The following is a 13,086-nucleotide window of genomic DNA, read 5'->3' as shown; positions in this document are numbered from 1 at the left end:
TTATTACTCGCTGGTTTCCGTCAGTATAAACTTCTGATGGCTTTAAACCGCGTTCTGAGAAGCTGTTATCTCTGCTCCACAAATTGTCCATGTTTCCCCAAACTGGGGGTAAACTAGCAGCGCCATTTTTTTTTAAAGCAGAGCATCTTTTCAATTTAGAAATCAGGAAAATTTGGGGAAAGGGATAAAGAATGTGCAGCAGATAAAACAATTTCATTTCATTTCATTTCATTTCATTTGGAGTCTATGAAAAATAGCTCAGGAACTATGATTTAATTATTTTCTTTGTGGAAGTTCTTTTAATATATGATTGGTGAAAAGCCTCCCAATGTGTTTATGTCGGTCACACAGAGATGCTAAAGCTCTCCAGTACACGACTGTATCTTCAAAGTCTCTTTTTCTCCGGTGTAACAACAAAAAAATGCAGGGGTTCAAAATGCAGTTACATGATGAATAAAAACTTTACTGCTGTCAACATCAATATGTTTTCTTTAAACGAATAAATTGATTAATTCATAAGCATTTCATTGCTGCGTTCTCTCGCCTCAGATTTCTAAATTAATGAAGACGGTATTTTTATAGAGTTGAAATGTTTCTCTTTAATGTTCATAAATCAAACAGTATATTAAGCTATGAGTTATTAAGAATCATCTAAAATGAAGTCACAACATGATAGATTCTCACACTTCAGGATTATATGAACAGTTTTCAGAACAAAACAGCTAAATACCTGAGTGATTGGAAATCTTAATAAGCAATGTAAGTAACAAGTAAAACAAGGAATCATTGCAGAAAGAAGAAAAGCATGGGAACAGACCTTTGAGGTGCAAAAACGAGATAGAGAAGCACTCTGAGAGACAAAAAGAGCTTAAGAAAGAGAAATCAAACTAAAACGATCCTGCTCGTTTTCAGGGAAGCAGGGATTGGAAAACTAAAACATCACAGAACCCCAAAGGGAAAAAGGCAAAAAGGAAACTGCCTTTAAAATCCGAGTGGTACAGCAAGCCAAGAAAAATTCAAAGGAAGAAGAAGAAGAACATGAAAGATGATGAAACTGATTAAAAAGTGGCGAAAGATTAACTTGGATGATTCATACCACCCTCAGGCAGCGAATTCTACACCGATGTCCCACTGGAATAAGTGTCAGGATTAACCTGTAACACGACTGATCTAGGGCTACTTAATTATGGGGGGGTCACCAACCTCACAATTTTTAAACACAGTTACTAACTGAATTGGGATTGATTTGCACTTTTTTACACTAGGAACAATATAGGAGTATTCTAGCAAAGCAGAATGTGACAAAATCTTTTTTCTTGCTCTTGTTCTTGAGATGGTTTGGAGACAAATTAAATTTAACATGACATTTCCATAAAAGCAAAGCCCAGGTGTAACCTTCTCAGAAAAAAAAAAAAGTGGGCCATAGCCCCCAAGAATAGTCATCTTCAGCAAAGTCCAAGAAGACGCTAAATACAGTACAACACTGTGAAGGAAGGAAGGTTATCTTTAATGTTTCACTGAGACAAAGAAAGACTGAATACTGCAAACTGTTACTTTTAGCAAACCTTAGAGTTATCTGACAAATTATTACAGCAAACATCCACTTTTGTGTCATTTCTGTGAGTTGTGAATGAAAAAAACTTCAACTTGGTCTGTGTGCAGACCAGCCTGGCTAAATAACAAAGGACACATTGACAACGGAAGGACTCTGAGATGAATAACACCCCCCCCCCCCCCAATAAATCAAGTCTCATTTGAAGGAAAAACCTTCTGGAGTACCTGGTGACCTGATTAGTCAGTCGCGTTTGAAGTAGCAAATCTCTGTCTGGCAGCAGGCTGTCACAGATGAGGTTCTGATTGGAGCGCACCGCCACACCATGGCACACACACAGCGAGCACAGCACCTCCAGCACCTGCAACACAGCCCGTCAGCACTTCACGCAACAACAGCTCGACGACTTTATGGGATTCAGGCCAAAGATTACCAATTGGCTGCTTTCAAACGTGTTACTCCTCCGTTGTGTTCTTTGGTAAATTACAGCACAAAAGCTTTTAGAAACACGTTTAACAAGCTAAAAACAGAGTGCTGCTGTCATTGCGTAAAATAAATAAATGAAAGAGAATCTTTTGCTGCAGCAGCATGAGTAACACAAACATTTTAGACAAATCTAACCTTTAATTTCAGGAAATTGAATCAGTGATTGGGGGGGGGTGGATTCAGTAATTATTTTGATAAAAGCAGTGATTCCACAAAGTTTGGCATTCATGCTTTTGTAAAACCCTCTTTTTCTCGAAAAAGGATAACCCTGAGAGAGGACTCAGATAATTTCGCTTTGCACATTCCCTTTAGATTATCCTGAGTCCTGGCTCCTTATAATCTCCCCAGATCAGCCCACAGTGGGTTTTTTTTTTTTTTTTTTAGGATTTGGGTCTGAATACTATGATGGCAGGGGAAGAAGGTTGATTTTATGCCTTAACTATTTCTGGGCAGATTTGTTTTAGATCAATATTCTGCTAAAAGACCCAATGATTATGCATTTTCAGCTTTCAGGTAACTTCTATGTAAAACCAGGTTCATGAGGAGAGTTGTTATTACTAGTTTCTGTTTATGTACTAGCTGCACCATCATACCTGCAAATAATTGCACTATTCATATGGTCTTACACATAACTTTTCTGTACATATAAAATTTTTATTTTTTTTGCTTTACCGCTGTATTCCTGACAAATGACAAATATATTGAAATTTTGCTCAAATGTAAATTGTGAATGTGCAATTAGATGACAATAAAGTCTAAGGCTAAGAGAGAAAGGGCTTTTGAAAGAGAAACAGGCCCACATTATACGTTACGTAACAGCGGGCATGAGATGCTTTTTCTACATCCATTATTTTACATCAAACCCACCTGAAGTGTTTGTTTCCAAAAAGCTGAGGGTTTTTGGCAGATCTATAACAAAGTGTTTGGCAGAACATTTTTCCCCCTTATCATTCTCCACATTCTGCATGGCAGTAGTCATCGTCCATCTTTGTGGCCAGAAGCTAAGAGAAAAAGGCCATTGTACCACATTTACAGGAAACAGGAAGTTACGCTATCCCGATTAAACGAGTAAATTATTAAATTACAGAATGCTTCAGTCACATCCATTTTGCTGGAATTGTTCAGGTTCCCACTAACTAAGGTACTGCATATCGTAATATGGGATTTTTCTCCCTAACTGAATAAATTTATTCCAATTAAATGGTTGGAATTATATTTTTCAGTGTGAAATTATTCTCCCGCAATAAAACATGATTTCAAAGGCATGGCAATGTTTTTTTTTTTTGTTGTTTTTTTTTTTCCTGGGACTATTAGAAAAATAGTTGCACTGTTGCTCTCAAGATTTAAATTCAACGGCAACAAAAAACAAAGTTTCTCTACCTTGTGGTTGTGTCCATGCTTTTCCAGAAAAGAGATAATAGACTGAATGTGTCCATCTTTAATGACATTGATTGCCTCGGGACTCTCTACAAGAACACAGTGCAGAACTTCCAAGACTCCTGGTGAACGGCAAGAAACATCGATATTTAACAGCCATGCTGTTTTAAGTCCATTTGATATGAAACAAATAGCAACAACATGTACAGAAGACAAGAGTATTAAGCTGGAAATTAGTACTACGTAAAAGTATAAAACAATAAAGTTGTTTTTGATTTGAATAACTTGTCAGTATCAAAAACACCCAAATCAAACTAACCAGAAGATGCTTCCAGATGGTCCAGTCTGCCTATCAGCCAGTCCACGGAGCTTGAGAAGTGAGCACAGTTTACACGGTTTCCCCGGATCAAAGCAGCTAAAAAGGGAAAAGTCAGACAGCCTGAATTAATTATTCACAGATAAGTGCATGCTGAGCAGAAGAAATGTGAGACTGGTGGTTGGCTTTGAGAAAGTGAACAATAGGCCAGCCGCATGTGAACTACTGTTTTTACGTTCTTACCCAGTAACTCGTAGAACCGGTTGACAACGGCCTCCCACTGCTCCCCAGCGTCACGCTGAGCGGCCTCAGCAAAATAGGAAGCGCCGCTGTAATGGTGGAGATGATCAATGCAGTCTAAGACCAGGTCTATCACACCCTGAGAAGAACAGCGATGGTTACTGTGATGAGCAAATAAAGCAGCAAAAATTATTCAAGCACTACCGTTTCTACCTCCTCCTTAAACATGTTCTGGCGTTTCTTGAGAGCAGTCGTCTTTTTCTGTTTGTCTTCATGGCTTTGCCCCTCCAGTGGAGTCTGAAAGTATTTGATGAGATCCTGGAGGCTGCATGTTACCGTCTTCGTTGGCAAGCTGACTAAGGAGGGGTTGTCTTCGTGACCAAAACCATCAAGTTTCCTAAAGGAGAGGCAAAACATCTTTTTAAGGTTGTATCCTTAGGACCGAGAGTTTGTACTGTAGGCACAGTGGCATGTTTTTGCTTTGAGGTCACATTTAAACATTTCAGATCAAACAAACCAGCCTGGACCTTAATCAAAAAGTAATCCCCCACAATCTAAAAATTGAGTTTAATGGCTTTTGAGAAAACAAATGCTATCAAGCATTTACAATAACTTGCACTCAACTTTGTTTTTTAAATCTCTGTGGAGGAAGGTCAATCCACCCTTAGTAGAATTGTTTTAATGCAGCCACATTGGAGGGTTTTCCAGCATAAAAGGTCATGATACTGCATCTTAATTGGGTGTGAGTCCAGACTTTAACTAGGCTGCTTAAAACCTTCATTTTGTTTTTTAGAGCCATTAAGGGGGGGGTGTTTAAGGTCACAGATGGATGGTTGGACATTCTTCTTCAAGTGTTTCTGGTAGAGGAGAATTCATGGTTTCATCACCTGAATGAATCATTCACAGATAAGTGAATAATTCATCATCTTGAGGAGGTCACAGGAGCCCAAGACCATCACACTTCCACTACCGTGTTCTACTGTAGGCTTCATCTTTTTTTTTAAACACTTTGTTAGTTTCATGCCAAGGACACCTGACTGAAAAAAATTCTAAGTTTGTTTCATTTGACAACAGATTATCTTCCCAAAAATCTTGAGGATCATCAAGATGTTTTTTTTTTTTAGTAAATGTACGGACAGATTTGTTAAGTTCTTGTTTTCATTAACCCTTTTTCCTCAGTTTCTTGATTAATTTTCTGCACTGATCTTAACTGAGGCAAGTGAAACTTGCAGCGCTTAGGATTTTCTTTTGTGACCTCCTGAATGAGTTTTTTAAAGGGTATTTGAGTAATTTTAGTAGGGCAATGGTTCCCCACGGTTCCATTTGTGTAGTCAATGACTTGGTGTCTCTTCCCTTGTTGAATTTCTTCACTTTAGACTTTTCTTTGGTTTTGTTTTAGCCTACTTCACACAGTCAGACAAGTTTTATTTAAGTGAATGCATTTGGTATAAGTCAGGCAGCAAAATGTTCTTAAACATTTCTTTATTTACAGCTCAATCCTGATTTAACAAGAGGCATTGCTTTTTTTTCCTCCACACATTTATTGCCATTTGAATTTCATGCAATATAAACCAAAATAAAATCTAAATGGTGTCTAAGACTAAAGTTCATAACTGGGCATGTTTTTGTATTGTTTGTGTGGCAATTGAATACTAACCAAATACTGACACAAATCTGAAACTTCCATAATCTGAAATCTGAATCTTGCTCATAATTTTTTACTTACTTCGACACGGTCAGAAGATATGATAGAAAATAGGATAATGTTTCTCCAAAGATATAGTGCAGTTATATTTTGGACTGAAATAAAATGCAGTAGCATGAGTCCATCTCCATACCACATGATCATGCTCAAAGCTAATCCACTAAGCGCACTCTTTTCTAAACCTGCTGCAGGTTGCTTGATGAACAACTGAATCTGTAAACCGCAACCCTGACTCTCTAAGCGTAGCTCTGTCTGTGCTCTATTCTCAGACGACTGAATGTCTTGACCAAACATCAAGTACCTTATAAAGTGAGTAAACAAAGTGACAGCACTCCGGATGAGTCTGGCAGTGTGAGATTCTTCTCGATGAGAGCGAGACAGTGTCAGCCCATCGTCCATGTGACCCTCGCTGTGCAAGATAGCCTGAAAACACGTCATTCGCAATCATTGCAAAACCATTCAAGTCCTGGTTTACTCAAAAGTGAAGTTTGTTTGTTTTTTTAATGGGGGGGGGGGGCATCAAGAAATACTGTGTTCAGAGAAAGTAAAAGGAAATGAATCTAAAGTTTTACCTTGCGCAGACTTCCACCCAAGCGGCACTTGGCATCTGCAGCTTGATAGGATAACCAGAGCCCTGAGTCCAGATGCTGAACATAACACATGGAGTCTCCATACTTGATTTCTGGGATTCCCATGTCGTCAGTATTTGTGTTTTTGCCGACATCGAGTTTCTCCTGCCGGCAAATATTATTTTATTGTATCAATCATAAAATAAATAAAAAAACGTTGTTTGTCATCGACATAATACTTAGTTATATGCACTAGTTTGTGAGACCATTCTAACGCCATACACCATCTGTTTTGACATCTGGCTGCTGCAGAGACTTTAAGGTTATAAAGTCAATAAGACCGATTAAAAACATGCGGTGTGTTTCTTATTATTATCCTGACCTTTGATGATCTGAAGCAGAAGGAGGTTGTGTGGATATCAGCCTCGTCCCGATCTACAAGGTACAAGCCTTTCTCCTCCGTGAGACCCAGGTACCGTCCCGTTGTTACGTGGCACAGTCTAAAAGGCTCGCCCCAGCACGTATGCCTCCCACTCCACCTGGGAAATGTTGTTAAAGAATTGACACGATCTCCTCAAAGCATCTCAATAAAAAAAAAAAAAACTCAAACAAAGCAAACATTTATCTGTTAAAGGTGAAGGGATCATCATAAACATCTCCTGTTCACTTACGCCACACGCAGAATTTCCAGCCTCCAGAGGGACCGTGCATGACCAGACACTGATCCAATCTCATAATGCATTACTCTAGATTAGGAAAACAGAAGCACGGTCAAACAGGTAAACAATGTTTGTTTGTTTTTTTTCTCTAGCAAATATAAGAAGGAGTGTTTTTAAAGGACCTTTGAAGCTCCTCTCCCTGCTCTGAAGAGGGAATAGTCAGACAAGCATCACTATGGCTGTGGAGCAGACGCAGTGTTTCACCTCCCTTTAAATACCCTGGAACAAGGGGGGAAAAGATCTTTTACATCATCTGGGTATTGGAAAGTAATTGTAAACAAAGCTCTAGCTTTACGTATTAACCAACTGACCAAAATCAGTCTTTCAAGATTCTGAGATGAGGACAACAGATTGAAGAAACAAGGAAATCTCATGTATCTGGAAACCTTTGTGTGCTTTATAAAACCCAACGGGGTTTAATATACCGCTTACATTTAAGACAATAAATTCCCATCAGCTTTTTAAAATCATTTTTAAAACTAGGGATCACATTTGGTTGCAAATCCAGAAGTTTTTTAAAAAAAGGGGATTTGTTCTGCACAGGCATAAAATAGCAAAAACAGAAAGGTAATATTTCCAACAGTTCTGGTTGTAAAGATTAACAAGTTATTCAACAGTCATCTAAAGAGATTCAGAGGTCTCTTTAAGGGATCAAAGAAATCCCTGAGCATATCTTCATATCAGTTAATCCACTGATGCTCCTTTTTAAAGTAGCTGCTGCCCAATCTCAGAATGAAGAATTGTGTGTTAAATTACATTTAAATTATATATATTTGGAGAACTTTAAAAATAATCAAGAGCTGAAGTGTACCTTGCGGAACCAGCTTTCCGGGCAGCTAATAAAATCCCTCTGCTTAAACCTCTGGGAGCTGCATTGTTTAATAATGTATGTTTTTATTTACAATATTACTTGGGAAAAATTATAAACAACTTAAAATATATGGATTTGTCACTGAATCTAAAATTGCATTTCCTTTATTTAGCAAATTTTCTATCTAAATAGCACACACGAGACTCATATTTATGACTTCTACCTTTAATTTCTAAGTAAATGTATTGTTTAATAGAAGAGAAAAACATTATAGTATCATAGATGTCACAGCTTCAGTGTTTATACTGATCGTATGCCAATTTTGATCATTAATATATTTGAGCAGTTATATGGACTCTCACTACCCCGTATTGCTGAACCTAATAGAGTTTTCGTCAAAAACTGATGACTGAAAGCAAATAGAAGATAGGAAGATTAATTGAAATGAAATTATCATTGCAATGTTTAGTAACTGCAGACACTCTGTCTACTTTTAAGACTAGGCTTAAAACATTCCTTTTTGACAAAGCTTATAGTTAGAGTGGCTTAGGTTATCCTGAGCTATCTCTATAGTTATGCAGCTATAGGCTTAGGCTACTGGAGGACATCAGGGTCTATTTTTCTTACTGCTGAGTTCTACTGTTCTCCAATTTGCACAGTTTGTTGTTATTTCATCTTTTAACTTTTTGTTCTGTCATTTTTCTCTTCAAAGTAGGTACACCTGGTTTGGCGTTCTGTTAGCTGTGACATCTTCCAGGGAAGGCAGATCATCCGCTATTATCGTATAACTATGTCTCTATAATTGTGTCTCTGCTCTGTCTTCTCTAACCCCCAGTCAGTCAAGGCAGATAACCGTTTTCACTGAACCTGGTTCTGTTGGAGGTTTTCCTGCATGTTAAAGGGGAGTTTTCATCTCCACCATCGCTTCATGCTTGCTCAGTATGAGGGATTGCTGCAAAGCCATCAACAATCCAGACAACTGTCCACTGTGCCTCTACGCTCTTTAAAGAGGAGTGAACGCTGCTTGTTAAGACTTGATGCAATCTGCTGGGTTTCCTTAGATAAGAAAGTTTTTGACTAGACTGTCTGGATGATTTGATTGAATTTGACTTTGTAAAGTACCTTGAAATGACATGTGTTATGAATTAGCTCTATATAAATAAACTGAATTGAATTGAGTTCAGTAAAAATATCCCTATCTCAGATTTTCCTGATTCGGTGCAGCCCTGACCCAGACCTAAATTTAAAGGAGCAATAAGCTACGCCTCTCTAGCTGCAAACTGACCTCCCCCCCCCAAACCCTTTCCCCTCCCCTTCTCACCCCTTGCTAAATATATTTCGGAGGAACATGTCTAGTGAAGAAGAAACTCATATAGTGCTGCTAGCAAGAGAAGGTTTGATCCAATAGGTGTGTGCTTTGCCATTTTGCTCCTACGCTACACTCTTCTGACAGTGGCATTTTATGGGAGGGAGGGGCTACGCTCTGAATGGCAGCTGTTCACATGGACTTACATGCATGTGCAGCCAGCCTGGCTTTTTAAACAAGAGACTGGAGAACAACACAGAGATGGTGTGTGGAATTATATCCTATTTGATCTAAAAAGTTCTTCACAAACAATTTTTTGTTCTTTCTATCTAAAATAATAAAATTTTGATTATTGCTCCTTTAATAAACACTTGGCGTATTACTTAATCAGCCTGCTCCTCCACATTAAAAAGACTGACAGCATGAACGGTTCCCTGTTGAACCAGCACACATAAAATTGACACATGGTTGTATTTTGGTAATAGGTGGCATTACTGTAATGACGTCTTTATTGGTTGGGTAAAAATAAAAAAAATAATCAGGAAGCTGCAGTTCAATTAAAATGCAGATGCCAGACTCCTGGCCAATGCCCAGAAAAGAAATCATATTACACCAGTCATTAAATTACTGCCCTGGCTCCCTGTGAGCAGGGGAGAGATTTTGAAATCTCGCTAATGGTCTATAAGGTACTTAATTATCCTGGGCCTAAACACATTTCAGAGTCGCTCTTTTCAGGGATGGCGCATCTACATCCCTTAGGTCATAAGAGAGCCGTTCACTCAGTGTTAAAAGAACCAGAACTGAACAAGGGTAGATGTTTAGTTTCTATGCGCCTCCTCAGCTCTAGAGCGAATGCCATTAAAACCGAAGATATGAAGAAAATGTTTGCTTCCTTAGAGGAACTGAAAACGGTGTTTATAGCAGATTTCCAGAAAAAGAAAATAAATAATTGACTTAATTTTCATTTTGTCTTAACTATATATTTTATATATATATATATATATATATATATATATATATATATATATATATATATATATATATGTTTTGTTATGTAAAGTTGAAACTTTAATCCACTTCATATAATTATTTCTCCCCCTACTGAAGTAATTCTTTTATTGTATTTCTTTACTTTTCTATAAAGATTTACATTGTGTATGAATGGTGTGCTAAGAATCTATCTTGCCTTGCGAAAAATAAATAAAGGACGGGAGTTCATTCTGAAACCACCTGCATTCCTTAGACACAACACATTCAGATGACTTTTGTCACATAAAACAGGAATAAATGTTTCGTTTATGGAGATGCTGAGAGAGCAAAACGAATAGACACTTGCCTTGAGCAATGGCACCTCCAGAACAGATGGGAGCAACACTCCACAGAGTCTGCTGGAAGGAGGCGCTGACAATCAGACTGTCGCTCAGGCTTTTGTTGTCAGATGCTGTTCCAAAGGACAGATGCTGGGGGGGGGAATAGAAAATATGGAAAATGGGCTCCTCAGAAGTGAACACAACTTCTGGGTTTTCTGCCACAATAACTGTTATCATAAGCAATTATGCAAAACATCTCATCAGCGAAATAACAAGGCAGCTTCAGCTTGAAATCAATGGAAGTGTAACAGAAGAAAGTTTCTGATAGAAAAAGACTGGGTTGCACTTTGATAACTAATGTTGCTTTTTAATTTCCATATACATAACTTTGGCCTGTTTGAAGAAATAAAAACTATTTTTCCTTTTACTCACCAGATATCTCTCAGAGGACACACTAACCAGTATGAGGTCATCTCCAACGCGCACCTTCTCGCCCTCTGACCTCTGCCTGGAAGCTGGATGGACAGTCCACCAACATGCCTCTCCTGAGCCATGGGCAGAATTTAGATGAGAGGAAACTTCAAACAAAACTAGTCCACTCACAGCTATGAGCCCCCAAAAGGTCCATACTATATAAAACAGAACATGGTGGGATACAGTCAATAAAAATTTTTTAGACCCGTTTTATCCTCTTGCAGACCCACGTCAAATGCCAGCTTGTCAGGTGAAGTCTGAGATGAAGACAAGCAGCTAAGATACTGGAAGGGAAATGGAAAACATGCAGACTATGAGGAATCAATATTTTAAAGGCAAGTGAAAGCAGTCATTTCAATTGCAAGGCATTTAGGAAATTCTATTTTTTTTTTAAGGTAAGGTTTAGGTAAGGAAAGGTTTAGTCTGATGTCAGACCATATTAAAATGGCTGTGTCTGTTCATATGGTGTGTAAATATCTGGTTTTAACTGTAAGTTGATAATTTTGAGCTCACCATGCCACTGAAGGAGTGTAGGAACATCACTGCCTGGCCATACAGCAGGGTGCGATGGGCAACTCCAGCTCCAGCCTGTAAATAAAAATCTTTCAACTTGAAATAATCACATTTATTTAATATATGGGGTAAATGCTGAGAAGTAGAGAAAATGAAAAAAAATAAAGCTTTCAGTCCACAAGGGCTAATAAAACCAATTTTTACTTGATATATGGACATAATTGGTCTAAAACTGACATAGTGACTATGAAATCAGCCTCTGACTGACATTTTAAAGCTTTGAGTCTTTTGATTATTCTGTTTTGTTTGTTGGGAACTGAAGTGGCCATGTCTTTAAAATAATGTGAATTCATAGACACCTTTGCAGGAAATCTAGGTACCCCTAAGATGTGTACAAACCCTTCGAATAAAGAGCATTGTGTTACAGCAGTAGCAATATTTCAATCTGAAAATGTTTAAAAATCTAACTAATTTATTCAGTTAGAAAAATGAATCTACTGTTAAGAAATTATTATTATTAACAAAATTACCAGCACCATAAAGAGACTGGTGACACCTCAACCTTACTTCTTTAATTGATCCCACAGTGTCTGGGATCCTTTACTAACTAATCCATGACTTCCTGTTTTCCCGGGATACAAATGTAATGTGACAAAAAAGTGCAATTTCCTTCAGCCTGTCTTCAAGATGGGAAAGACAAGACAATAGATGACCCAAGAAAGTGACATGTTGATCTTCGAATATTCAGAAGAGGAAAAAAAGCCACTTGCCCAAAATTACATTAACAGCAGTAATTCAAAAGTTTAAAACAACTGACACTGTGAGAAAGAAGGCTGGACAAGGTGTGCTCTGGAACAACCCGTGGAAATATTGAGAAGGGCCTCATGCCACTGTTGAATGAGGATCTGTGATGCTGTGTGTGGCATCAAGACATTTTCCTGGGATACAAAGAGTTTTTAAATTAAGTTTGGTTGGACATGCAACAATACTGAAAGAGTCGCCAGTGGGTGATTTAGAAGGGAAAACGTGGCCCTTGCTGGATTCTCTAACCTTAAAATTACACAGGAGATGACCAATTGCTGTTTTATTGGCAAAAGATGGTAATAAATAGCTTTGATATTATGGGTGCCAAGAGTTGAGGCAATGATGATTTGCTAAAAGCAATTATTTCTGAACCTGTGATTTTACTAATTTTTTCTAAGACTGACTGTTATAGCTCCTCCTTCAGCAGTAAAATGTATAAAGAAGGTTTTAAAGACATCTTTCTCAAGAGGGCCTATAAATGTAGACGGTGCTGTTACAAACTATCGCAGGTCTTAATGTTAGAAATGTATTGACTTTCAATTTCAATACATTGAAATTTTAATGTCCCCTTATAAGACATGAAAGGTGAGTTTATTCCTGTTTCGTATAAAACAATTGGCTGTATAATTTAGAGTTACAGTAGATTACGCCACTAGAATGACACGAGAGCAAAAGCCAGCAAATCCATCCATTAAGGTGCACTGAGAGTGAGAAGAAGGGAACAGACTGTCACCTCTGCTGCCAGTTGTTCGCTGTGGGCCAGCATCTCCTGCAGGGCCCGAACCGAGAGACACCGAGCCAGGACGAATCCACAGACGGACAAGTCTGGAGGAACATTCTGGCAGAAAATAAAAGGGTCCACACCAAACTTTCAGTTGCTGAGCTACTTTCAATGTGCAGCCAT

The 13,086-nt window shown here is 38.2% G+C and overlaps 1 protein-coding gene across 1 annotated transcript in view; it reads right to left on the bottom strand.

The window, feature by feature from the left end:
* Positions 1–13,086, bottom strand: part of ryr2b (ryanodine receptor 2b (cardiac)) — a 102,842-nt gene that overhangs the window by 87,478 nt on the left and 2,278 nt on the right. The window contains exons 3-17 of the mRNA XM_036126063.1: positions 12,906–13,020; positions 11,379–11,446; positions 11,071–11,149; positions 10,824–10,936; positions 10,418–10,541; positions 7,087–7,183; positions 6,917–6,991; positions 6,628–6,784; positions 6,249–6,410; positions 5,978–6,099; positions 4,185–4,368; positions 3,975–4,110; positions 3,735–3,830; positions 3,419–3,537; positions 1,780–1,913 (exon numbers count right to left, since the gene is read on the bottom strand). Of these exons, the coding sequence (XP_035981956.1) occupies positions 1,780–1,913; positions 3,419–3,537; positions 3,735–3,830; positions 3,975–4,110; positions 4,185–4,368; positions 5,978–6,099; positions 6,249–6,410; positions 6,628–6,784; positions 6,917–6,991; positions 7,087–7,183; positions 10,418–10,541; positions 10,824–10,936; positions 11,071–11,149; positions 11,379–11,446; positions 12,906–13,020 (1,781 nt within the window). The remainder of the gene's footprint in view (positions 1–1,779; positions 1,914–3,418; positions 3,538–3,734; positions 3,831–3,974; positions 4,111–4,184; positions 4,369–5,977; positions 6,100–6,248; positions 6,411–6,627; positions 6,785–6,916; positions 6,992–7,086; positions 7,184–10,417; positions 10,542–10,823; positions 10,937–11,070; positions 11,150–11,378; positions 11,447–12,905; positions 13,021–13,086) is intronic.

This window comes from Fundulus heteroclitus, chromosome 22, assembly GCF_011125445.2.
Source record: "Fundulus heteroclitus isolate FHET01 chromosome 22, MU-UCD_Fhet_4.1, whole genome shotgun sequence".
NCBI classification, from domain to species: Eukaryota; Metazoa; Chordata; class Actinopteri; order Cyprinodontiformes; family Fundulidae; genus Fundulus; species Fundulus heteroclitus.
Note: the sequence above shows the minus strand (reverse complement) of the source record. Positions and strands in the feature narration are given on the sequence as shown.